Here is a 25,872-nt window from a genome sequence, read left to right on the forward strand (position 1 = left end):
CTGAATTTGTTATTTCTGGAGTAAAACACTTTGTAGTTGTCTGACTGAAAATGTCTTTTTCCAGTCCACTTTAATTCATTGACGCCAAGTGCTGCAATGTTTATGCTTTCAATTTGTTGCTTTACAATTTCCAGTTTACCTTGATTTATACTTCTTATGTTCCAAGTTCCAGTTGTATCTGTTGTTTGACATCAGACTTTTCCTTTCACTTCTGTGCACATCAGCCACTGGACATCCTTTCATATAAGACATCCTTTCATATAGTTGCATCATTAGCTGCAGTGCTATTTGTACTTGATGCAACTGTTACTCCTAAAGAAGGTGGATGCATCTTAGTTGGGAGCCTCAGTTTTGACTATCCCTATTTGGGTGTCCCTGTTAGGAGTCTAGACTCATAACGGAGTCAGGCGTCCTGGCAGCATTGCTCTTGCCTTCTCTAATACACTGAAATCTCATCCTTATGTTAAGGTATGCATCTGAGAGGGAGCTGTCACTCCTAGACTTCCCCATTTTGACTGGGGTAAATGTTGGCATTTTTTCTTGGTGGTTAGAGGATCTCTAAAAATGCCTCTGCAGACCATCTTGTGTCTTTGCAGTAGCCTCTTACTTTGTGAATAGCCAGTGCATTTTGAGCCTGGAAAGCACTGTATGGTTAGATGCTTCTGTTTCAGACCACAAGCATTGCTATAGTATCTTTTCTATGAAGTAAAATTTTAATTTGGCATGGCAGGACTCCCACCCACCACTACAATTCTGTTTGGCATATAAAGTGCTTGCAAGAGAACTGTAAAAGAAAACAAAACACAAACCTATGGAATACCACCCACAGGGCTATATATGAATGATTATCTCTAATCTATCCAGTCACAAACTCATTAAGGCTTCAAATTCTTGACAAAGGTTAGGAGGTTACAGCTTTGTTAGTTTTCTTTGCTAGATTTTCAAATAGATGTTGTGGCTGCAGGTGACCCTGAGTTCTGTGATACCCGAGAGCAAAATGCTGTGCATAGTTGTCATTCCATGCACGGTGCTAACCTGGTGGTCTTGAGAATTGCTCCAGTGGGGGAGGGGACAAGGGGCAAAAAGCATGGTTATGTGTGTAGCCATATACATCTATGAGGAAAGAAATGGCACTATGTTTAATCATAATACGTGTATATGTTTTTGCAAATTAACTTTTTTATATAACACATTTATATGCCATTTAAAAATACCTATGTTTATTTAAATATAGATGAATTATTAAAAAAAATCAATGAAGAGTGCCTCAGATCCCATTGCAGACTTCTCTAGAATCATTCCTGCTGAGTCACGATTTAGAAGCTGAAATGAAATGATGGAGACCCTTCTCTATTATGGTAACTGTAAGAGACTAGAAGGTTTGAAGGAGATCTCCATATTGCAGTATAACTTAAGAGTGGTGTCCAGGATTGTGTGTGCATCAGTCTCAGAGCTCATTTCAGGCATACGAAAGAACGAGGCTGTGATTCACAGGAAATGCGTCACCTCTTGGCTGGCTAGGAGTGAGGTGTAGTGATGCAGACTTGGCAGAGTCAAGATGTTGCCCTTTCTGAATCATGAACATTACTGAGTGATTTGGGGCCTGTTACTCTCAGCCTGATACAGTGATGCCTCGCAAGACGAATGCCTCACACAACGAAAAACTCAGAAGATGAAAGTGTTTTGTTGATTTTTTTTGGTGGCTTGCAAAACAAATTTTTCTATGGCTGTACTTTGCAAGACGAATAGGAACACATTAATTAAATTTCAGTGCATTCCTATGGGAAACCGTGCTTCGCAAGAGGAAATTTTCGCAATACGAAATGACCGCAGAATGAATTATTTTCGTCTTGCGAGTCATCTCTGTACTTCCTTTTTGAAGTTGGTTGCAGACCTAAGGGGCAATAAGAGAAAATGTTGGATTTATTTTCAGGAAACCTTTGGACGTTGAATTAATGAGAAAGAGGTATTAAGATATAAGGACAGAGTGATAAGAAGAGACAAGATAATGCATGACTTAGAAGGCAAAAACATGGTGGACAGGGATCCCAGCAAAATGATTTAAGGAGTAATGGAGTTCTATGTTCAGAATGAAGGAAGGATGAATGACATTGGCAACTTTTGTGTGATACCATTCTGCTTTCTTTTCCTTTTCTTGAAATAGTATTTCCAGAATAATTAAATCAGGATATCACTCAGTACATTTGTGCCAGTACTGCTTGAACCAAGGGCTAAGAGAAGTGGCCTTCCACCAAAGCCTTCATCAAAGATTGGGTAGAGCAAGTATTAAATGCAACCAATTCAATTTATCTGAAGAAGAATCAATTTTCTGCTTCCTAAGTACATATGTTTTGTCAGATCTAAATACATATGTTTCGTCAGATAAAATGTGGTCAAGATGAGAAATTATGCCTTAACAAACCAAGATGCCAGTACTAAACTTGATTGTGAAATTGAAAAGACTGATGAAAAATGATGAATCATGATTTTTCAGAGTAGCAGTCCTGTCTTGGTAATTTGTGCCAGCATGTTAACTGAGAAATTATAACAAACAATGATTTCTGATAACTACGTATGTTATAGAGTGGTTTGTCTGTTTTCATCTTTCTCCATTTTATCAGTACATAGTCTCTGGATGACTGCCAGAGGCAAGCAATAATGTTAACTATGGAGTATTAATTCAGATATTGGACCAAACCACTGTTAGAACAAATGATAATTTTTATATCTTGATCAAACCATGATTTCCCAATCTAATTTGCTGGCTAATCCAGAACAAGTTTGATTCACACGTCACACTGAAATAGAGTTAGTGATAGTTCGACATAATTCTATTGTGATCCAGTTTCAAACTCTATTCCTTCCAGTTCAAGGAGGCAAAATAATTGGAGGGGAAAGAAAGAAGCAAGGAATACTATAGAGCTGTCCACTTTGAATAATAAAGAATAATCAAGTATAGTGGGGCTGCTTGGATACAGGATACATTGTTTGAGGCTTGCTCAGCACCTAAAAAGGTAGGGGAATAAAGCTCCCCCGCTTTCAGAAGCCTCCCAGGGGCACGGGAAAAGCAGCAATTTTTTATTTCCAGCTTTATTCCCCTGCCTTTTTAGGTGCTGAGCAAGCCTCTGGAAGCCTCTTAAGAGCCAGCCGATCAGCTGTTAGGCGGGGAGAGGGGGGGGCAGGAGCGGAAAAGAGCACAAAATGGCTGCCAGGCTCCTGGCTTTTAGCTGTTTGGTGCTGTTTTTCCTGCAGTTTGGGGGCTACCAAGGCTTGGTAAGTGACTTTCTTTTATTTATTTTTAAGTTTCTGACCTTTTTCCCCCTCAGCTGAGAGGCGGGGAGGGAGGGGGCACTTTTTTCTGTTCGTAACTGGAGGGAGATTCACATGTTGGTTTCCCTATTTCCCTATCGGAGCGGTTCGTAAGTTGCATTGTTCGCAAGTAGGACATTTTGTAAGTCGAGGGTTGACTGTACAATCAATCAATCAATCAATCAATCTCTAACATCTGCCATCTCTTTGAGACGACATGCGTGGCTGTCTTCAGGCATTGCGGAAGCCACAAAAGCACATATAGAAGAGCTGTCCTTTGATGGGATTGGTCTGTTTAACGAAAAGATGGACGATATTATGGAGTCTTTTCACAAAATAAAGAAAACAGCTAGACCATATACTATTCAGCAGCAACCCAAATTCCAGAGGTACCAATGATGCAAACAATTTGGCCAGCAGCAAAGTCATCAACGCTACCACCAGTCTTACCGCTTGTATAGGCCTTCATCCCAGGGAAAGCTAATACAGTCCTCTTCTGCCAATACAGTGGGGTCTTGACTTGAGAACTTAATCCGTACTGGAAGGCGGTTCTCAAGTCAAAAAGTCTGTAAGTCAAGTCTCCATTGACCTACAGTGCACTGAAAGCCGATTAATCCCGTAACAGGCCGTTTTTGTTCCATTTTGGTTTTTTTCTGGTCTGTAAGTCAAATTTCAGTGTGCAAGTCAAACCTAAATTTTGCGGCCAGAGAAGTCTGTAAGTCAAGCCGTCTGTAAGTCAAGCCGTCTGTAAGTCAAGGGTCCACTGTAATACTTTCAGACAATCTTCATCCCAGCATCATCAGTCCTACCGGCAACCTGCAAAGAAGAACAAGCAGTACCTTTGACTTCTCCATGAACCACATAGAAGTTGCAAAAAGACCATCCATTCCTCCTTCCTTAAATTTATTAGTTACTCTCATGCCCAGATTGGCCCCGTTCTTAAAATACTGGAACATGATCACCAGGGACTCTTGGGTACTCTCCATCATTCGGTTCGGATACAGGCTGGAGTTCATAGAACTTCCTCCCATCGGGCACATCAAAGTTACACCTTACACTCAGGTTCTCGAGGAAGAAATATCATCCCTTCTAAAGAAGCAAGCTATTCAACAAGTACTCCCTCGATACATTCCAAGGGGTTTTTACTCCCATTACTTTGCGGTACCCAAAAAAGACGGGGGCATCAGACCTATTCTGGATCTCAGACAGCTAAATACTTACCTTCTTCCAAGATGATTCTGCATGGTCACTCTGGAGTCCATCATCCATCTGTTAAGGAAAAAAGACTGGTTTGTTGTTATAGATCTAAAGGACGCATGCTTTCATATTTCCGTTCACCCACATCATCAAAAATACCTACGTTTTTTCTTTGAAGGTACTGCCTATCAATTCTTTGCCCTACCATTTGGCTTATCCACCGTGCCAAGAACATTTACCAAGTGCATGGCACCGGTAGCAGCCTACCTTTGTCTTCAGGATATCACAATCTTTCCATACATAGATGATTGGCTGATAGTGGCTGCCTCTCATCACAAGGCTGTTCAAGACACTGCCTTTGTTCTTCAGACTTTGACAGAACTGGGCTTAAGAATCAACAAAGAAGAATCTCACCTTCAAACAATACAGGTCATAGACTACATTGGTGCATGACTAGACTCTATAAGAGCAAGAGTGTTTCTTCCACCAGAGCGCATCAAAAATGCCAAAGTGTCTGCACACCACACGCAACATCTGTTGGGCTTGATGATGTCAACTACATCTGCTCTCCCTCATGCAAGACTAAAGATGTGGGCCTTACAGGCTTGGTATCTGTCCTTGTTTGATGCTACGATAGACAACCCATCAAAGCGTCTTCAAGTCACTCTGGAGTTGGCAAAACAGTTGAAATGGTGGACATTCATTCTGAATCTTTTAATGGACTGTCCGTTCCTTCCATTATTTTATTTATTTATTTATTTATTTGATTTATACCTCGCCTCTCTGGAACTCACACTTCAAGTCACAATGGATGCGCGCCCCACTGGATGGGGAGCTCATTGTGGTCATCTCAGTATTCATGCCCTCTGGTCCAAGAAAGAAAGTTGATTACATATAAACCATTTGGAAATGTGGGCTATAATCAAAACTTTGTGCTCATTTCGCCCTCTGATAGCAGGTCGTGATTTTCAAGTGGTCCCTGAAAACGCCATGACCATGTATTATATCAACAAACAAGGGGGCACACGCTCAGTGTCACTCCTGTACCTATCAGTTCATCTATGGGAGTGGTGCTATCTACATCAAGTATTTCCTGTAGCCATTCATGTATCTACAGAAGACAACAAAGTGGCAGACGCCCTCAGTCAATTGAACGTCCAGACGCATGAGTGGCAGCTGGACCAAACTCTGTTTATGATGATTTGCAACAGATGGGGATTTCCAAGAGTGGACATGTTTGCAATTTATCTCAACAACAAATGCGACATGTTCTGCTCCCGAGCAGGAATGGACAAAGCATCTCTCGGAGATCCCTTCATGGTGGAGTGGATGGACTGTCTCCTTAACCTATTTCCTCCCATACAACTATTTCAGAGGATCTTAATCAAAATTCTTCAAGTTCACGCTGATGCCATTCTGATCGCACCATGGTGGCCCCGGCAACCATGGTTTACCACTCTCAAGATGATGGCATCAGAATTCATCAGACTCCCAACCTTACCACATCTGCTCACGCAAGATGCGGGTAAGATCTGCCACACAGACCTAGATTCTCTGCATCTAACGGCTTTGAGGATTCTTCCTTGATTAGAGAAGTCTTGGATAGGGCTAGGAAGCCCTCCACAAAACTCTTGTACGTGTACAAGTGGTCCAACTTTATAAGGTTTATTGATTCGAGAAATTTACAGTCCATACCTGTATCCATTGATACCATGCTGATATATTTACGTCATTTGTTTGATCAAGGTTTTGCCTTTTCTACTCTAAAAGTTTATATTGCTGCCATCGTCTCCTACCAACCGCCTGGATCTGATGCCTCCTGGATGTTTTCACAACCAACTATCAAAATGTTTTTGAAAGGTCTGCAAAATATGCGACCACCTGTTCATCCTCCTATACCTCAGTGGTCCCTACGTGTTATTCTCCAAGCTCTTTCACGCCCGCCATTTGAACTCCTGGCGTCCTCTGATATTTGACTTCTGTCATTTAAAACGCTGTTTTAGTAGCAATAACCTTTGCTAGAAGAGCAAGCAAACTGGCTGCAATTCGAGCTGATTCACCTTACCTTTAATTCTTTCCGGACAAAGTAGTTTTATACCCAAATATCTCCTTTCTCCCTAACGTTGTCTCATATTTTCATGTTAATCAGCCATTAACTCTACCCATGTTGTTTCCTAAACCTTCTTCAGTTGTTGAGCGCATGCTCCACTCATTAGATGTTCGCCGTGCTTTGGACTAGAGATTTTTGCACTTCTCCCCGTTTGTTTGTTTGCTTCCATGGTTCTCACAAAGGTTCTCCTGCAACTTCACAGACTATCTCAAGATGGATTGTGTCTACAATTGTTTTGGCCTGTGAGCTGTCGGGTAAGACCCCGCCAGAGGCTTCAAAGGCACATTCTACCAGGTCTGTGGCAACTTCAATGGCCCTGATACGTGGTGTGGACATTTCTGATATCTGCAAACCAGCCAAGTGGTACACCTTGTCCACCTTTGTGTTTCATTATCGATTGGACCTCAGGGCCAAGAAAGAAGCCAGTTTTGGGAGAGCTGTGCTTACATCTGTTCTGGAGTGATGGCCCGCCTTCCGGTAAGTGAGCTTGCTAGTCACCCAGTTGTGTGGATTCACAGAGTTCACGTAGAAGAAAGAGTGGTTACTTACCTGTAATTATGGTTCTTCTAGTGGCTCTCTGTGAATCCACACATCCCGCCCAACCTCTCAACCGTCCATCACTCTTGGTCTTAGCATTAGAACTCTGACGATGGTGGACTCTGGAACTGAGGTTTGGGCGAGTGGAGCATGCATGGTGAGGGCAACGTACTACTATGTTTCTTTTTTGTTAAGCTCTAGAATATTTTGAGGATCCAGCACAAGCACAGTTAAACCCAGTTGTGTGGATTCACAGAGAGCCACTAGAAGAACCATAGTTACAGGTAAATAACCACTCTTTTATTTGGATTATGATTCCCAAGAGCTCCCTGGAAACTTCTGAGAGTTGTATTCCACAGAGTTGCTTTGGGAAAAGATATGACATTTCAGCAGCAGCCAGGGCACCATCACAATGTCTTATTGAAGTTTTAACAAGGTTCCTGCTGCAGCAAGGCGGTGGCTGCTTTCCAGCTACTGCAGCATCTGCTTTGAAAAGAGTTCGCTGTCTGAAGTGCTGCTGCATTCTCTTTTACATGTGGAAGCTGTGATGCAAGATACGGGATAATTGCACCAGGATTTTTTTTCAGAGTCTAGGTAACAGGGAGTAAGGACTTAATAATATTTTGCAGTGCTTTGAGAAATATGTTTCTAACATTCCTAAACTGCAGACAAGGAGTAATAGATATAGATCAAGTCTTTTTTTTCATGTGTTCCAAATCTCAGAGAATCACTAATCCTAAAAAGCTTCTGAGAAAACAGCATGGAGCAGTGGGAAAAAATGACAGTGTTGGACTACAGTAGGGGTGGGTAATGTATGATCAGATGTTATTGGACTGCAGCTTGGACCTGAGCCAGCATTGGCAGTGGTAAAGGATGATGAGGATTGCAAATCAACAGGGTCTGGAGGGCCATAATTTGCTCACTTTGTCCTGGCTTAAATCCCCTCTCAGCTAGGAAGCTCACAAGATGTCCTTTGAGGTGTCATGGTTTATTAAATTTAATCTATTTAGAAGGCTGTTATATGGGTAAATGTATACTTACACTCCTGGAAGGCAGGGAAGGATGGAGGTGACATGCTTACATTTAAAAATGAAAGGAAAATATACAATACAGTGGTGCCCCGCATGACAATGATAATCAGTTCCATAGAAATCGCTATTTAGCGAAATTGTCATGTGAAATCCGTTTCCCAATTGGAATGCATTGAAACCTGTTTAATGCGTTCCTAAGGGGAAAATACATTGTTGTCCTGCGAAGATCACCCATAGGGAAGCCATTTTGCAAGCGCCGAACAGCTGTTAAAATGGCTGTCCTGTGAAGCATGGGTCCCAAAAACACAGGGAAGCCATTTTGCGGAGCTGCCGATCAGCTGTAAAAATCGTCGTCTTGTGAAAAAACAGTCCGCAAAGCATGGACCAAATGGACATTAATGGTTCCTGCCTTTCTGATAAGCCGGATACCCCAGTGCTGTTGATTGTATCTGTCCTCAGTAGCCAAAAAGGAGTATAATTGAATGTGCTTCTCCTCTCTGTCTGGTAAAAATTGTGAGGTAATATCCTAACAGGGAGCTACCCAATGTGGTGTAGTGGATAGAGTGACAGACTAGGACTCAGGAGATGTGGATTCAAATTGCTGTTCAGCTGCGGAAGCTCACTGGGGATGTGGAACTAGTAAAGCCACTCCTTAAATATCTCACTTACTTTGAAAGCCCTATTAGAGTTGCTATAAGTCAGTTCTGACTTCACAGCATAGGCAGAATCATCAAAACACTGCTAGCAACACAGCAGGATTAAAAATCAACATATTTTTGCCAATATGTGAAGGCATTTTTAATTCTGCAGCATTGCTAGCAGTTTTCTGCTGATTTTGCTTATCAGTGCTTTCCTAAATTTTTTAATACAGAAATATACCTAGTGGTTAAACTGCAGTACTGCAATGAAGACACTGGTTATATTCTGAATTTGATCCTGGGCTCGGGTAGCTAGTTCAAGATTGACCTTCCATCCTTCTGAGGTCAATAAATTGAGTATCCAGTGCACTGAAGGGAAAAGCAATGTATAGCCTGTGTTATTAAATTGTAAACCACCCAGAGAATGCTTTAAGTGATACGGGGCAATATATAAGTAGGGTGTTTTTTTCCTTTAAGGTACTTTTTATTGTATTTTTAGTTAAATTCATTATGCTGTATGAAGATATGGCAGTGAGGAACATGAAGGCCCTCAGAGTCTGTCATGCTTTTTGCTTACCATGCACTTCTTGACCACACAAGTATTAGAATTTATCTGATTTCTGGTCCAAAATATAAACAGTTTTATTATTAGGTACTCTACTGAGAGGCTAATTGCAAATATTTTATTGGCAAATGGTATATAATTTATTTTGCCAATGTAGTTGTGGTCCCCAGACTAATCAGAAGAACACTAAAATGGGTCATAAAAGCTCTCCTGTTTAATAAATGTTTGAATTGATTTAATGAATTAATAAAGTTCTATTTGATTCTCGGAGAGATTGAACAGATACTTGTATCAATAATCAAACTGGAAGAAAAGTTTGTGAACGATAATTTCTATCACTATGCTTCTACTTCTTTTTTATATGCTGCTATTTTAGGATGCTGGCCCTGTCGTTGCAAGATGGTACTTCTGATGCTCATTGATTATGTGGAAGTCTCTTTTTTTTAGCTACCTTTCCAAAAAGGAGAAGACACACTGTTTCCTCTTTTGCAAGATGTATCAGAACATTGTTCAAGACAGCATCCTTTTTTCCATAACATCCAATCACCCTTGGCAGACTTACAGACAAGATTTGAAGGCAATAGTTCTCTCCTCCCAACAGAGGATATTCAGAGGCATCATCTGAATCTAAAATTTGCATGTACCTTCCATTAGTACCAGCTCCTGTTAACTCTAATCTTCATGAAAATTGGTCTTGTTGGTTTTCAGTTATTATTACAGTGCAATCATGTTTTAAAAGTTATTGGCAATCAAGTTATATAGATGAGGTGGGGTGGATACACAAACTTTTAACATTCACTTTGTCTTTTTCTGAAACATAGAGGTCCAGTGGCCACATTTAGTCTTAAATAACGCAGGATAATCTGATATACCATCTTTGCTTACATCAAGATGGGGGATCTCACATTTTTGCCCTCAAGCCCTATCACTACCAAGGGGCCTGTGGGAATTTTTCCTGTTGTTAGGTATTTGCGAATCATAAAGAGATCTGCTAGCAGATCTCAGTCTACTTCCTGCCCACCCCTCATAGGCATTCTTCAGTCTTGAGAGACTATGGTAACGTGCTCTGTATGGAGGACTTGGAACAGCGTCTAGTGTTTTGACGCTGTACGCAAAGCTGGAGTGACCTCTCCAGGGCACGAAGCCTGGGTAAAATAATATGGAGGATAGGCTGTTACCCAAGCAGAAAATCCCCCCTCTCCACGTGACTTATATAGTCAGTACAGGTGATAAAAAAACAGTGATTTTCATACTGAATGGTAGACCAAAAGGATTCTCAATAAAACCATATAATAGGGAAAAAACTTTGCTGAATGGCAGGCATTCTATTATTGCATCATTCTCCTTGCATTTAAAGTAGGAAGTTATTGAAAGTGACAAAAAAATCTTTGTAGACTCAGCCTGGTTTCCTGTTGCCTTGGTTTTACTAGGCTGTGGAAAGGAAACTTCTGAGCCCAAGGGAGAGTCGCTGAGAGTAGAAGGCAGGTGTCTCTTAGTGTGCATCTACATGAGCAAAAATTCTCTGATTTTTCACACTTTTGCCAGAGGTAGCATCTGTGGTGGTTGCTGGCAGTTCTCTTGAGAATTTAACTCTAAGCTTCCCCTTTACCAACAAAAATGTTTACAAGTATGATCCCAATTATACCAAGTGCTGTGGAAAGTTGTCCACACCTCATGGGGGTGGGGGCGCTCCAAAGGCCATTGAAAACACATCACAAGCTGCAGGCGCAGTTGTTTACTCAGGCTCAGCTCTCTTCTTCCAAAGGCAATGTAGAACAACACCTCTAGGAATTAGTATGTTTTAATTTAAAAATAAAACAAAGAAAATTTGACAGAATGTATAATTTTGAAAAGGGGCCACCTTTGGCTGTTAAGACCAAACATTTTGTACAAAAGGAACACTCTTGATGCTTGGATACAAGAATGCTGCCTTTTTTCCAGCTCACACTTGTGTCTTCTAGGTTGATAGCATTCCTTGTGAAAATAACTGGTTTTATTTTATTCCGTGCCCTTAATTTCACTTCAAAATGGACTTGAGCCAGGTTCCCTCTTAGGTGCATGCCTGCGTGCTCACATGTGACTCCGCCTCCCTCCACATAGCTTTCTTCCTCCTCTGCACAGCGATCGTTCTCAGTCCCTTTCGTTCTGGTCGCAACAGAACCCAGAGGGTACATTGGATTTGAGATTGGTTCTAATGTTCCCTGAAGTCTCATGAAAGCTACTTCGGGGGTACTTAGAATGGGGATATGATCACACTCTTCAAATACTTGAAAGGTTTTTCTCCAGAGGAAGGGCAGGATCTGTTCTAAATTATTCCAAAGTGCAGGACCTGTAATAATGGGCTCAAGTTACAGAAATATCAGAAACAATTATTTAACTGTTAGAGCTATATGACAATGAATCCAACTGCCTTGGGAGATAGAGTGCTTCAACACCGGAGACATTCAAGAGAAGGTTAGACAGCCATCTGTCAGATATACTTTTGTTTGGATTCCTGCGTTGAGCAGAGGATTTGATTCAATTGCCTCTTCCAACTTTGTTATTCTATGATTCTATATACTGTTATACATATGATACGTTGACACCGGGGGTACAGCTGAGAGATCTTTTGGTACACAAGGCTCTGGGCAGCTACACAAAGTAGTGTCAAGTGATATTACAGCTGTTAACATTCACTGCACTGTGGGTGATCACGGAACAAAGGAAGGCTAATTGCCTTAGAGAAAGAACAAAGGAGTCAACAACGGATGTCCGAGCCAGCGGAGCCTACAGGCAACACCCCGAGAGCTCTTTTATTTACTTGGCATGACTACATAGTATGCTGTTAGAATTCAGATAAGATACTAGTTACTTCATCGTAACCAGGATTGGCTGAAATAACCCTTTGATCTTATGCTCTACCTCTAAGCAAAAGGGCAAAAGAAGGGGTACCCCGCCTGCTGGCAGCTGCTGCTTCCTGCCAAGAGTGTATGCATGTCACTGGAACAGAATGCAGCTACAACCTTTAAGCAGAAGTTTCCCACACTGAACCTCTTACGCATTGAAAATGCCTGATTCCTGCCAACATGCTTATTCCAGGAGGAAGCAAGATGTACCTCTGGTACTATGTGTGGCTTCCTGCAGCCCCTGGCCCTTAAGACACCAGGGCAAACAAGTACAAAGACCTTGCAGTGACACATATTTAATCCTATCCATTCATCTGAGATTTTCCAGGATTCTATATTTTTTCTGTTGCTGCTGAAATTCTCTCTAAACCAGGGCTGGGAAAAGTTGTTGGAGAACTGTAACTCTCTGCATTTCTTGCTGTTGGCTGTGCTGCAGCAACTGCTGAAGAGGTACTTAGAATTTTTTTTTTTTAGAGGGGTCTATTGCACTTTTTGGCACAATAGGAGAGAATTTTAAGTACCTTACCTAATTATACATCTCAAGATTGCTTAAGAGAGACCCATAGTAGTTGAAGTGGTATCATACTGATGTAACCATGTGGTGCAGGTGCATGGGTACAACTACGGAAGCCTGTCCAGATCTTATACAATTGCAAATCTAAACTGTACATTCAATGAGCAGTCACAGACAATCCTTGCTTTCACATATGCGTATTTGTGAAGAAGTATTTACAAATTCACATGCGGTAGTAATGGGAATACCCATTAAAAGGATAATTGTTTTATAATACTACTGTTGTGTAATTGTACAATACTAATTGCTGCTTTTGTCTCTCATTCATATTTCAGTTTTGTTTTCAGTTGCTTTTTGGCATTGGGCTAAACATGGCCTTAGTCTTGTACAAAATGTCGTTATATGTTTTGGTTTAGCTGGTTGGATGTGATATAAGTTGTTTAAGTTGTCTTTAAGACCTGATTTATTAATGGAAACTTTTTCCCTCTGAAAACAGAAATTATTGGCTGAAATCCTATTGTCTTGTTACCCATAAGGAAGACTAACATTCAGTTGCTTCTGTGTTGCAGTTAATGAGTTACTGCTGGGATTCATGGGGGTGCATACATCTCCTGGCTTGAGGTATGCTCTAGAATCTCAGGAGGGACTTGTTAATTGCCATCTAGAAGTGACAGAATGTTATGCTGTTTGCCTTCCATGCACATATCAAAGCAATAGGATATCAGCCATTACATTTTTTAAAAAAAATTCTCAATTTATATGATCATTAGTATGCTCTGTGCAGATGTTCATCTCTATCTGGTGGAGTCAGGGAACATAATGGCAGTGTCTAACCCTTCTTGTTCATGGCGACCAATTCTAAATGCAGAACAGAACATCTGTATAAAGGTTTGTGCACATAGACCCTAAGATGTCTAAACATAATCTTCAGAATCTTCATAGTAGAGACTATTGTGGACTACCAGTCATATGGTTCAGTGCACAGTTCCCCATGCATGCCAGCTATCCAGTGTAAGGAAGCCTGGGCAAAGGGCAGAGCTGTTGATTGAATAAGGGAGGCAGTTATAGTCAACTGTTTAGTTTGTGACTCTTTCTGAGTACATTGTCTTATAGAATATATATTTTAATTGCATTTTAATTATTTTGCCCTTTTATTTTGCCTTTTTATTGTATTTTAAATGCTGTAAGCCGCCCAGAGACCTTCGGGTAGTGTAGGCGGCATATAAATAAATAAATAAATAAATAAATAAATAAATAAATAAATAAATAAATAAATAAATAAATAAATAAATAAATAAATAAATAAATAAAGTACATTTCATATCCATTGCTTCCAGTTTGTTTATTTTTTTAGCTTTTTCCTATGTAATCAAGCTTTGGGAAAAAGGTGGTGATCTGATGTGACAGGCTCATATAATTGTCCAAGACTACATAGTCCTACAGTGAGGTCGAACCATGGCAAGCACTTCCCATACCGTTAAAGGTTGATCAGGAGAGGCATGACGATTGTTAGTTTCCAGTTTGGACTATGTGGGATATTTTGCAGGGAATTTAATGAACAAAGGATTATTATTACGAACATGTGGTAGAAATTTGAACTAGAAGTCTTTCAGATGCCTATCTGTGCAATATTGTTCCTGATAAATCTTTTCAAGCTCTTTCTCAAATGTAATGTAGATGTGGCTGAATATTCCTGTGAGAGGAGCTGAAGGGCAGGAGGGATCAGGACTGGAGGCAACAGGAGAATAGTCATGCTTGCTTTCATCCCTATTGTTTTTAGTCAGATGGAATACATCAAACAGAGAGAGAGACAAGTCAGGTGGTTGACAAGGCATAGCCTTTTTGTTTCACTTTGGGGAACAAGTTGTCTCCTGCTTTTGACTCAACCTTCATCCAGAAGTATGTAGACTGAAATGTTTTGGGAAGCTATGATGAATCATATTGGTAAATGAATTAAGTAACATTTTAATGCTATTTTATATTATTATTTTTAATATCAGCTTCTTGGGGATATCATACTATTAAAGAGTATTGAAATATAACAGAAGGATAGATGAATAGATAGATAAACAGATAGTTTCCTGCTGTCATTAATTGTCATGAGCTGTGTGAAATTAATCTTAAATATTGTACTGTATTAAAATTATATTAATTAAAGGGAATTAAAGTATGTTAATTAAAAAGCGGTGTGTGGGAGACCAGGTCTAGCTTGTGTTACTGTGACTGAAAAAATATTCTCCAAGCAGCCACTCCATCCATACAAGTCTTTCACCCTTTGTTCCAGTTTAAAAGCACCCCCCCCCCCAAAGTGCTGGAAAGGTTACATGGAGATTGTTAGGTACAACACTGTAGTTTAGTCATTGCTGTAGTTGAAGCATTACTGCAAATGAAAGTCAGTGCTTGCAAAAACACAATATGACCTAAAAATTGTGAAATCTCAGGTGAGCGAGAGTATCAAGGTATGGTGTTTGCCTTGAAATTATTTATCCTTATCAGTGGAAGACAAGTACAAGCAGTAAATTTGCTCTGGATTGATAGCCCAACAGTTCATCTCTGTTGCTGGCATGACTGTGAATAATTTATAGACCCGTTATCCAAAACCATGGAGAGGCTCATTAGCATTTTAATGAAAACAATATAGGCATTGTACTAAATCTTTGCATTCTGTTTTTCTTTTTCTTCTTCCTCCAGTAAAACAGTTCTGCCTGGTGCTTTGAAAACAGCTGACAACACGGGATAATGTGCTGACTGGCGCTATGGGCAGGCGATATCCAGGGGCTCACTATCGTCAAAGCAATTCATGTATGTATGTATGCCAATCCTCTCTTTCCTTCCCCATTTAAAAAGCAAAACAGAACCTGTAGCTTCTGTTCGCTGGTTTCTACCCACTGTCATTACACCATGAGTAATTATATGTTGACAGTATAATTTCGAACTTCTCTAGAGGGTGTTTAAAGGTAGAAATGAAGTTTTTCAAACATAATTTCTACAAATGGGGAGCAAAAGATTTGCTGTTTAGTATATGCTAATTTTACTGATTTAATTTCTCTACTATTTGAAATTGCTATGCTATTTTTTATGTGTGTGTCAAAATTTAGAAGCATTATAATTTAAACTGAAATAAAATACATGGCATCATAATGCAAAAGACTGACAAGGCATGCTGTGAGCCAGGTCAATGTACTTTCCAGGAGCTAATTGTTTCTGAGAAACTTCAAGACTCTGACTCTCCCTCCTTTTGTTTTGTTTTAAATTGGATTTGAACTAGACAAATAGGGGACTGTTGTCTGTAAGGTAGGAGATATGACTATCAGAAAATTCTGCTTCTACTAAGAAAGGGTCCCCCAATGTTGGAGGCTTTCACATATAGACTGAACACAAGGCATAATATCAGGGGATGGAAACCTGTGACTTTCCAGAATGTATGGGAGTCTAGTTATGGCATGGCCAGAGGTCAGAGTTGCTGGAATTCAGGCAACATGTGGAGGACTGTAGGTTCCCCTCTCTTGTTTTAGATCAGATCAACCATCTTGTACCCCTCAATATGTTCTTTAACTGCAACTCTTATCTTCTCTAGCCAACAAAGTCATTGGGAGTTTAGTATCCAAATTTCTCTAGCTTTTTACAAATAGTTGCTCTATAAAACAGGACATTGATGGCATTACCTCAAGGTGTTTTGGTCCAGAGCAGCAGTATACATTAACAATTAGAGGGAGCAGTATTTGAGAAAAGAACGCATGATGTTGTGTAGGGATCTGCCAATGACTGTTTCTTCCTGAGTTTTATGACCTCCTCAGGGCATGGCTAAGTCTGGACCCAAATGACTATCTATCCATTCTGCACATTTTCCTCTGATCTCACTGTTTACCATTAACATGCCAACTCAACCCCAACATTGTGTGTGTGTGTGTGTGTGTGTGTGTGTGTGTGTGTGTGCATATACATATATACATATATACATATATACATATATACATATATATATATACATACAGTATATACATATACACACACACACACACACACACACACACACACACACACACACACACACACTGGTAACTTTAGTGTGTGTGTGTATGCGTGTGTGTGTGTATGCGTGTGTGTAATCTCAGGTAGTGCACTGTGGCCCATAAAAGCTCATATTACTTTCGTCTTCTAGATATTTCACTATTTTTCTGTGCCAGACTAATATGGCTTACTTGCCCCACACCCCATAGTAGACATTTGAAGTGTTCTCTTTGGTTTTCTGTACTTAGATGGGAGATCAGGATTAATGGTGCAAAGTTGTACAGGTACGGTACCATAGTTTGGATGTGTATGGTATGTTGAACAAATGGATCTGAGACTTCTCCCATAAGGATGTCTTCCATTTAGCTACTACTTTCTGGTGCAAGTTCAGTTTTGCTGATTTCCTTTGTCTTCCTTGCTTTAAAAAACCTTGCTTGACCTTGCTGTGCTTCTCTCCCACTAAGGATAGTTTTTTTCCATGGGGAGAGCGGAGACTTAAGCACCTCTTTAAAGTTTGTAACTTGTCTCTTTAATCTTTCTGAAATAGCAGCTGACAAGTGACTGTCCCTGTGGCTACTGTCAGTGATAATCTGTGAGTCTTCAGGTTGACTCTTGTTCACAGCATGTCAAATGATCTTCTCAGAAGACAGTACTTGACAGTACTTTGTGATTAACCTTCTTACATGCATAACCTCAGATTATTGTATTTCAATGCTATCTATAATTTCCTGGTCATTTTTTCATTTACTGTATGGTATTCTGAACAGAACATTTTGGATAATAGTTTTCTTTTGTAGTACATTTGCAATGTACTTTAATAGTCCATCTGCTGCTGCTGCTTTTGTTGTTGCAGTGCTACTTCCTTTGTTCTAAAAAACTGTGTCTGGCTTTTTTTTTTTTTTGCCTTCCATACACATTCCTTTGTACACCCACATATACATAGATGCCTTTTGCTTGTCTCAGACTGTAGAGATTTGCCTGTTTTTTGTTTTTTGTTTTTTTAGTTGTCCCAAGACTGTTACCAGGCTGAATTAAAATTATAACTTTTAGTGCATCAGTTTTGAGGCAAGAGATCTAACCGGTCTATCTAATCTACCAGTATGTGTTTATTTTAAATAGTGTAACACAGATGACACAGAGCCTTCAGAAAATTTATAGCTCCCCAAAAATTTATATTGTGGTTCTTTCTGAGGCAAGTGGAGGTTGGCTTTGTGGAACTGCTTAGAATTATTTTTCATATGATGTAGGCTGTAGTTCTAAAAGAAGCACCCTAGTGATCAAACCCTATTGAGCCTAGTAAGACTTCTTACTTCTTTTGCATTTGAACATGCAAAAGGCTGCATTGTGCAGCCCTCGGAATTGCTACCGAAGAAGGGAACTGTAAGAGTCAAACAGCAAGGAAGGAGTTTGAAAATACCAAGTTAGATCATGTGGCATTTGTGAATCCCTGTAAAACCTCCACACCAGGCTTTTAGGTTTGCTCACTGATCACGTACTTTAATCTGTGGGTCTTGTCATCATTTAGTCGTGGTCCGACTCTTCGTGACCCCATGGACCAGAGCACGCCAGGCCCTCCTATCTTCCACTGCCTTCCGGAGCTGGGCCAAATTCATGTTGGTCGCTTCGATGACACTGTCCAACCATCTCATCCTCTGCCGTTCCCTTTTCCTCCTGCCGTCACACTTTCCTAACATAAAGGTCTTTTCCAAGGAGTCTTCTCTTCTCATGAGATGGCTCTGCCTAATCCACTCTAATCAGCCATTTGAGTTGATTCCGACAGATATGGAGAAAAGGTATTTGTGCAACAGTAGAGATGCCATGGAAGCTTTATCGAGAGTGAGAACTAGCTGCTTAATCAGAAAACCAATAAATAATGAGGGCACAAGTGTCTACAGATGATAGCTGTCCAGAGATGTTTTCCCATGAAAAGAGGTTCAACTGCCATGCATCCTGTCATGATCTCTAGTGAGTCAAGGTTGACAGGGTTTTGTTGTGCTTCAAGCTTTTTCTCCGAAAAGCTGAAAGCAGTGTCCAACACTGGTGCCAGTTTTGTTAGGATTGCTTTGAACACTTTTTGGTTAGATATAGCTAGATATATCCTAAAATACCCATACAAACATCTCCCTAGTCCTGGTGATGCTTAGTAAAATTGCATAAGCGAATAAGCATTCTGTTGGCAAAATGGTGAAAATCTGGTGTATTTATGGAGTTATTTTTCCTCACAAATGCTAAAAGCAAGTTAAATTGTTAAGAGGGAGGGAAAGAAATTATATGTTATCACTTGTATTATTTCTATAAGTTATACAATTCATTAATTGTGCACAAAATTTAAAGTTCTTTTTTATAAAGGAAAAACGAACTTAAAATTTTGTGAACAAAATTACGAATTGTATAACTTTAAGTTCATATTATTGCAGAGAAAATTGATACCTTTGCAAAAATCCAGTCTTTTTCTTTTTTTTTTTCTTTTTTTCTTTTCCCTTTCCCCTTTTCCTTTGCCATTGTATTGGACAAGTGGAAGTACATGCTAGTGAAAAGAACAGGTAATTATGTTTTCCTAATTCACACCAAGGCTTTCTTCTTTGTTACCTTTGTACAGATAGTATGCTACCAACTCTGGGTCAGAATTAGTACCAATGTAAGGAGGCTGCTGTACAGAAGCCTCTTACCCAGAATCTGCTACCTGTGTTTTGTCACTGCTGGATGACCCTGGCTCAAACGCCCATTCCTTCAGTCCTTGCTTATTCCCCATGGGTTTAGTAGCCCATGAATAACACATGGATAGGAAACAGGATTTAATTGCAGTAGACAGACAATGTACTGATGGGGGGGGGGATTAAAACACATGTGTAAATGTCACAGTTTACAAGTTCCATGATAAAAAGATAAAATAATATCAGTCTCTCTACCAGGATCAGATTTTATGGCACTCTCTTAGTATCTTTGATATCTGCTAACTATATAGAAAACTTCTGTTAAAGTTTCGAAGAAAATACAATTTGAATTCCATACACTTTCCAACTGAAGAAAAAGAGCTGAAGTTTGGGTTTTAGTTTGTTCCTGTAAATAAAGTTGTCAGTGTGTGCCAGCAGTTTATATTACATTTCACAAACTGTAACTTTTCTCCTGCTCTTTGTGATAATGCCTTCACTTGTTTTATAGCTAGATCTTATAAAGCAACTGTTACAGCTTTGGAGAATGTAATAGTTTCTTGACAGGGAGGTACTCCAAATACTGTTATTTATCAAGAACTTAAAACAGGCATGGAGAGAGGGCTGGATTTCACAGTGACTAGGAGCACCGGGATTCATCGAATCAGATATGGGCAAGCTCTTCATCCCCAAGGACAACTTCCAGTGTTGGCAGGGGAAACACAAACATGCAGGCATTCATGTATACATATGCACTCATGCATGTGCACACAGGCACAGGTATGGAGAAGAATGGGAGTTTTAAGCTAATAATTAGGGGCTGTTGATAGAGTATAAAGCAGGGAAAGCCTCTTCCATCCCACAGCAACCTCTACTGCTAGTGCCAGCTAGAAAATAGCCATCTGGAAAGTAATGTCACAGCCATCCGCAAGAGGCTTTCATCCTTCCCAGCTTCCTGGAAAGCCCCGCTGGACTACCGTCATGACTGCTTTTGATCCTGATAGGAAAGAGAGCATTGGGAAGAGGGTCACTACTGTGGACCTAGTTTACTGGTAGAATCCGCTGGCCAAGAGATCTTCTGAAGATAACCATCTTTGTGCATCCTGCTTTGGCTGGTTGGAGTGAACCTGATTCTGCTGGGAAACAAGCCACAGCACAACTCTTCTCCTTGCAAACCTTATGTGGTGGTGACAATAAATAGGATGGGGGTTGTCCAAGATAGATCTTGAAAGAGTTGTCATTTGGACTATAGTTTTCACAAAAGGATTCTAGAAGGCAGAGTTAGCACTGGCCTCTGTAGCCACAAAGACACCCCCCAAGGGACCATAGTTTGCCTACAGTTGGTTTAAATCTTAAGGGATTATAGGGTGGTATTTTTTAAGAGAATCCTAAATAGAAGACCCAGTACAGTGGTGCCCCGCATTACGACCACCCTGCTTGACGATGACATCTCTTGACTTGCTATAGCGTTCGCAAAACGATGGTTCCAATGGGTTTTTTTCACTTTACGTTGTTTTGGTCCCTGCTTTGGGAACCGTTTTTTTGCATTACGACGATTAAAAACAGCTGATTGGCGGCTCGCAGAATGGCTCCCCGCTATTTTGCTGATCTATTTTCGCAAGACAGGGATCGCAAAATGGCCGCCCTATGGAGGATCTTCGCTGCACGAGCAGGTATTTGCCCCATTGGAACGCATTGACCGTTTTCAATGCATTCCAATGGTTTTTTTTTTTTGGCTTGACCACGATTTCGCTGTACAGCGATTTTGCTGGAACAGATTATCGTCGTCAAGCAGGGCACCAGTGTACTGTACATTTTCCACTTAGATGTCTTTTGAACATAGCCTTTGCAATATTGTTAAATGTAGTCCAATTTTACCACATTCTGCATCCAAAGAAATTTGCTTTTATCAGGGGCTGTGAGTTGGACCCTTGCCAACAATGACCTGGTGCCCAGTATCCACAACACCCTTCAGCAGCCAACCCTAAAAGCACCAGAGACAGTGGTGCCTCACAGAGAGCTTCTACACAAAAGCTGCCTGCTGGTACCAACCATCCCTGAGAGGCCTGAAACCATTTGGCTTGGATAGTGAGACTGCGGACTGTGTCAATCCCAGTGGAACTAACTGAGGACGGCTGGGGGAAGGGAAAGACCCTGGAATTGTTGGAGTAACTGAGCCCAGAGATGGACCCAGTGACCAAACGAAAGGAACTCTGGGTTAGAAGTGACTGGCTTGTCCCTGAAGTCTCCTTTTGAACCTGGCCTGCGGCAGTCGCTGCAGCTGACTCTATCCCCACTGCCCCAGTCCCAGCTGGGGCCAGTGGAGCACACACTGTGTGCCAGCTTCTGTGTAGAATATGACGATCTGTTTTTATTAGCAACTCTAATTTAGCAGAAAATTGGGATGATGGAATTGAGTATGTTATATTTTGTTTTTAAGAGAAAAGTAAGGGCATGACCTTTTCAAAATACGTTTGTGTCTCCATGCTGAAGGTCATAGTATTAATTTCGGTATTTCAAACCGCTGGCTGTGATATACTGTATCATTTCCCCCTCCTTGTTTGAACATACATTACTAAGTCCTGTTTCATGGTGCTGCTGATATTTCACTCTTAACTATATGTATTTGTTTCATCTATGGGGACAGGAGATAAAAATATTTTGTCATCTTCTATCTTCCTTCACTTATATTGAGAAACAAATCAGGCAACACTGACTTCTGAGTAACTCTATAGGCAAGCACAGAAATAACTGAACTACATACAGTGGTACCTCACTTAACGATTGCCTCATTAAATGACGAAGCCGCTATACAATGATTCTTTTGCGATCGCTTTTGCGATCGCAAAACGATGTTTTAATAGGCAAAATCCGCTTATTGGTTCCCTGCTTTGGGAACCGATTCTTTGCATTACGACGTTTTTAAAACAGCTGATCGACGGCTTCAAAATGGCCATCTGCTGTGTAAAATGACTCCCCGCTGTGTTTTTGGATGGATTCCTCGCTTTACAGGCACCGAAAATGGCCGCCCCTATGGAGGATCTTCACTGGACGGTGAGTTTTTAAGCACATTGGAACGCATTGAACGTGTTTTCAATGCGTTTCAATTGGATTTTTTATTTCGCTTAATGAGGATTTCGCTCTACAGTGATTTCGCTGGAACGGATTATCCTCGTTAAGCAAGGCACCACTGTAGTATATTAAATGTATCAGTAGGGAAGCAATTAGTGATTAAAGCTCACCAGTGGATTATTTTCCTGCTTCCTTTTAGAATTTAGCCAGGTGACATTAGACTCTAGCCTTAATGGATTACTAAGGCAAAAAAAATAGGCATTTAATAAAAACATAGAAGGAGTAAACTTTCTTTAACAAGTAAATAACTTTAGCTAACAGTAACCAAAGAGAGAGAGAAAAACATGAGACTACTTAGATTCCTCTGCAGAGCCATATAAGCAAAAGAAAAGCAGACTGCAGTGCCAATTCTTGTTTTTTCTTCTTTTTATCTTATTTAACCTTATTAACCCTTTAATTTAATTTTTAAATGAATAATTAATATCATATTGTTAATAAATAAAATATATTAAAAAGTTTTTTTACGTTGCTAATAATACTACATATTTAGTAATTATATCCTATGAAAATTACTTTATTTTAAAATTAAAAATAAAAACAAATCGGCCAGTTTGGTCATGCATCTTCCCGTTTGCCAATAGCAGTTCTCTACCAGCCATTCTGAACCCTTTTTTTTTTTGCCTTGGCCATAAAGACGATATGAAAAAATACTGTATATAGGCAGAATCAGGATTGTATAAGTCGCATAACAAACCTCATAAGGTGATGTGTGAAGAATCATTCTTCTTTGTGGCCTCTGTGAGTCACACTGTGGGTGATCTGCTCCTGTGCAGAGCCTCGTCGGAATATTCTAGAGCTTCTGCGGTAGCAAAAAACACATTAAAATATACCCCCCCTCCATATAAGTACCTTGGCTCCAGGACTCCCCCCCTTTTTTTCAACTGGCACGTTGAAGAGCCTCGGACTTCTATCTTCTGTGAGTCTGACGCAAAACAAGTATATTTTACTTCTAACTTAATTTTTTTCTATTTTTCTTTTATTGTAATAGAAAGATAACATAATACAAACTGTTTTTAGTTTTTTCCTGCATGCCTCGGCTTCCAGCCTGTCATTTATTCTTTTTCTTTTCTTAATTGTTCATGACCCCCTTGGGCCCGTTCAAGCACTGCGTGATTTGCAATAATAAGATCCCACTATCAGATGGCCATAAATGACGAGTCCTCCGTTTTAGCCTATCTCAACTCAAACTCCATCTTTGGGAACAATCTTTGCAACCAGTAAAACCTATGGCTCAACCTCCGTGTAAAACCACTTCACAAGCTAAAGTCATGGAAAAAGCCATTGCAGAATTGTCGAAACATTGTTCCTCCGCTACTTCATCTCATTCTGATGCACCTTCCACTTCGAAAACCTCTAAGACACATAGATCCAAGCAATTGACATCAAAAACTTCAACATTGAAGCCTTCTGAAAAACAAAAGCTTCCTTCCAATCTGGTTCTGGGTCCCCCACAACTGAAATGATCTAAACAGACCAAATCAAAGACTCCTGTGGTCCCTCCACAAGAGGTCTCCGAACCCGGCGATTTAATCTCTGTCGGTTTGCCCTCTGATGATGAAGGAATTCCATCTCATCAACCAGTTTCTCAGTCACCGGCATGGGACGAGCGAGTGGGCCATCTTACTTCCTCGCCCAATAGTCCCTGACACTCTATCTCTCCTGCTAACCCGTCCACTGACGCCTCACTGGTGCCCTATCCTGGATCATGGGGACGGCCTCCATGGCCACTGGTGCACTATCAGGTGCATCCAGTATGTGAGGCAATTCCACAGGCCCATGCGAACCAATCCCGCACCCAGCAGTCTCATCGGGAAGACATTTGCCCCGATCAGTGCTTCTCTAACCTGCCGGCTGCAGATGCTTGACTGGCTGTTTTCTCCGGTCCCATATTAGCATCACGTCAAAAACCTCAATCTCAACAACCTTTGGTGTTGAAGAGGCCTTATCATTCAGATGCCCGCAGCCATCAGACAACTCTTAATCAACCACCTGCAAAAATCAGGGCAGTCGAGAAACACGCTTCAACTTGCGAAGCATTCGCAGCCCCATTAGTACATATTTTCCATCTCAAAATGATGGAGACCGTTCTTCCTGCTCGGCACCCCCAGCCTCGATTTACTCTACAGACCTACCAATGCATCCTCTGAATCGGCCTCAGCTGCCTTTTTGACACCATAGAAACACTGGTGCCAATATAGATGACTCTCGATATCCCTCTTGGTCCATGGATGCTTCACTTCAATCTTTCTCGGTTGCTAGCCCTCAACAGCAGCTTCAACCTAGACATGCAGTTACTCATCTGTAATTGTAGTTCTTTGAGTGGACCCCTGTGAGTCACACATCCCACCCGACCTCCCCTCTGTCACGCAATGCAGTGTTTTCTTCTTGCGGCGGTTGACACCACTGAAAGGGGAGTCCTGGTGCCAAGGTACTTATACAGAGGGGTAGGGGTTTATTTTAATGTTTTTTGCTACCGCAGAAGCTCCAGAATATTCTGACGAGGCTCTGCGCAGGGGCAGATCACCCACAGTGTGAATCACAGAGGTCCATTCAAAGAACTACAATTACAGGTGAGTAACCTGCCATTTTCAGTCTTACCTGTTTCAAATGTGTTTTTTTTTGGGGGGGGGTAAGGGGCCATATCCATCCATTGAGAATGACTGCTCTAGATGACTGTCCCCAACCCCCAGTCTACGGCCCGATGCTGGTCCATGGCCTGGGCCAGACCGGGCCGTGGAGACAGATCTCCCACCCCCTTGCATGCACTCCCACCCCCGCACAGCCCATTCACACATGTGCGAGCACCCGTCACCCCTTTGTGCATTTGCGCGAGTGCCCCCTGAGCGTCCCCAGCCTTTGTGCAAGTGCGCAAGTCTGCACCCACCCGTGCGAGCATACACATGAGCACGAGAGGTGCCCCATCTTCCACAACCGGTCTGTGGTGTTAAAAAGATTAGAGACCACTGCCCTAGACAGTGCAGCCTCTGGAATGAGAAAAATAACCCTGAAACCTTATGAGGCTTACCTCTGATCTAACGTGTGTGATGTGTTAGGCCTCGCTGTATCCCAGAATCAGTTGAGGATGTAATCTAGAACATGCCCAGCACTGTTTTATGGATGCACAGTGAGGGAAAATCAGTACCAGAGGACTTATTATCTTTCAGGGAGCCTTCAGCAATTGCAGTTTTGTTTTTTCTTATTTGGAAACATAGGAACAAATTTTGAAGATACCAGAAAACAGCTGTTAGTGTAACAAAGGCCATTGATAATTCTTCCCTCTTTTTGCCATTTG

The 25,872-nt window shown here is 40.9% G+C and overlaps 1 protein-coding gene across 19 annotated transcripts in view; it reads left to right on the plus strand.

Moving 5' to 3' along the window:
- Positions 1-25,872, plus strand: part of APBB2 (amyloid beta precursor protein binding family B member 2) — a 216,824-nt gene that overhangs the window by 64,513 nt on the left and 126,439 nt on the right. For 15 of the 19 annotated variants that reach the window (XM_073001177.2, XM_073001178.2, XM_073001185.2 and 12 more), the window contains one exon: positions 15,478-15,588. In XM_073001177.2, the coding sequence (XP_072857278.1) occupies positions 15,543-15,588 (46 nt within the window). In that variant the 5' untranslated portion in view covers positions 15,478-15,542. Of the gene's footprint in view, positions 1-14,664; positions 14,731-15,476; positions 15,593-25,872 lie in introns of those variants that run through there. The other 4 variants (XM_078393990.1, XM_073001182.2, XM_078393987.1 and 1 more) reach the window with 3 other exon arrangements.

This window comes from Pogona vitticeps, chromosome 5, assembly GCF_051106095.1.
Source record: "Pogona vitticeps strain Pit_001003342236 chromosome 5, PviZW2.1, whole genome shotgun sequence".
Lineage (NCBI taxonomy): Eukaryota > Metazoa > Chordata > Lepidosauria > Squamata > Agamidae > Pogona > Pogona vitticeps.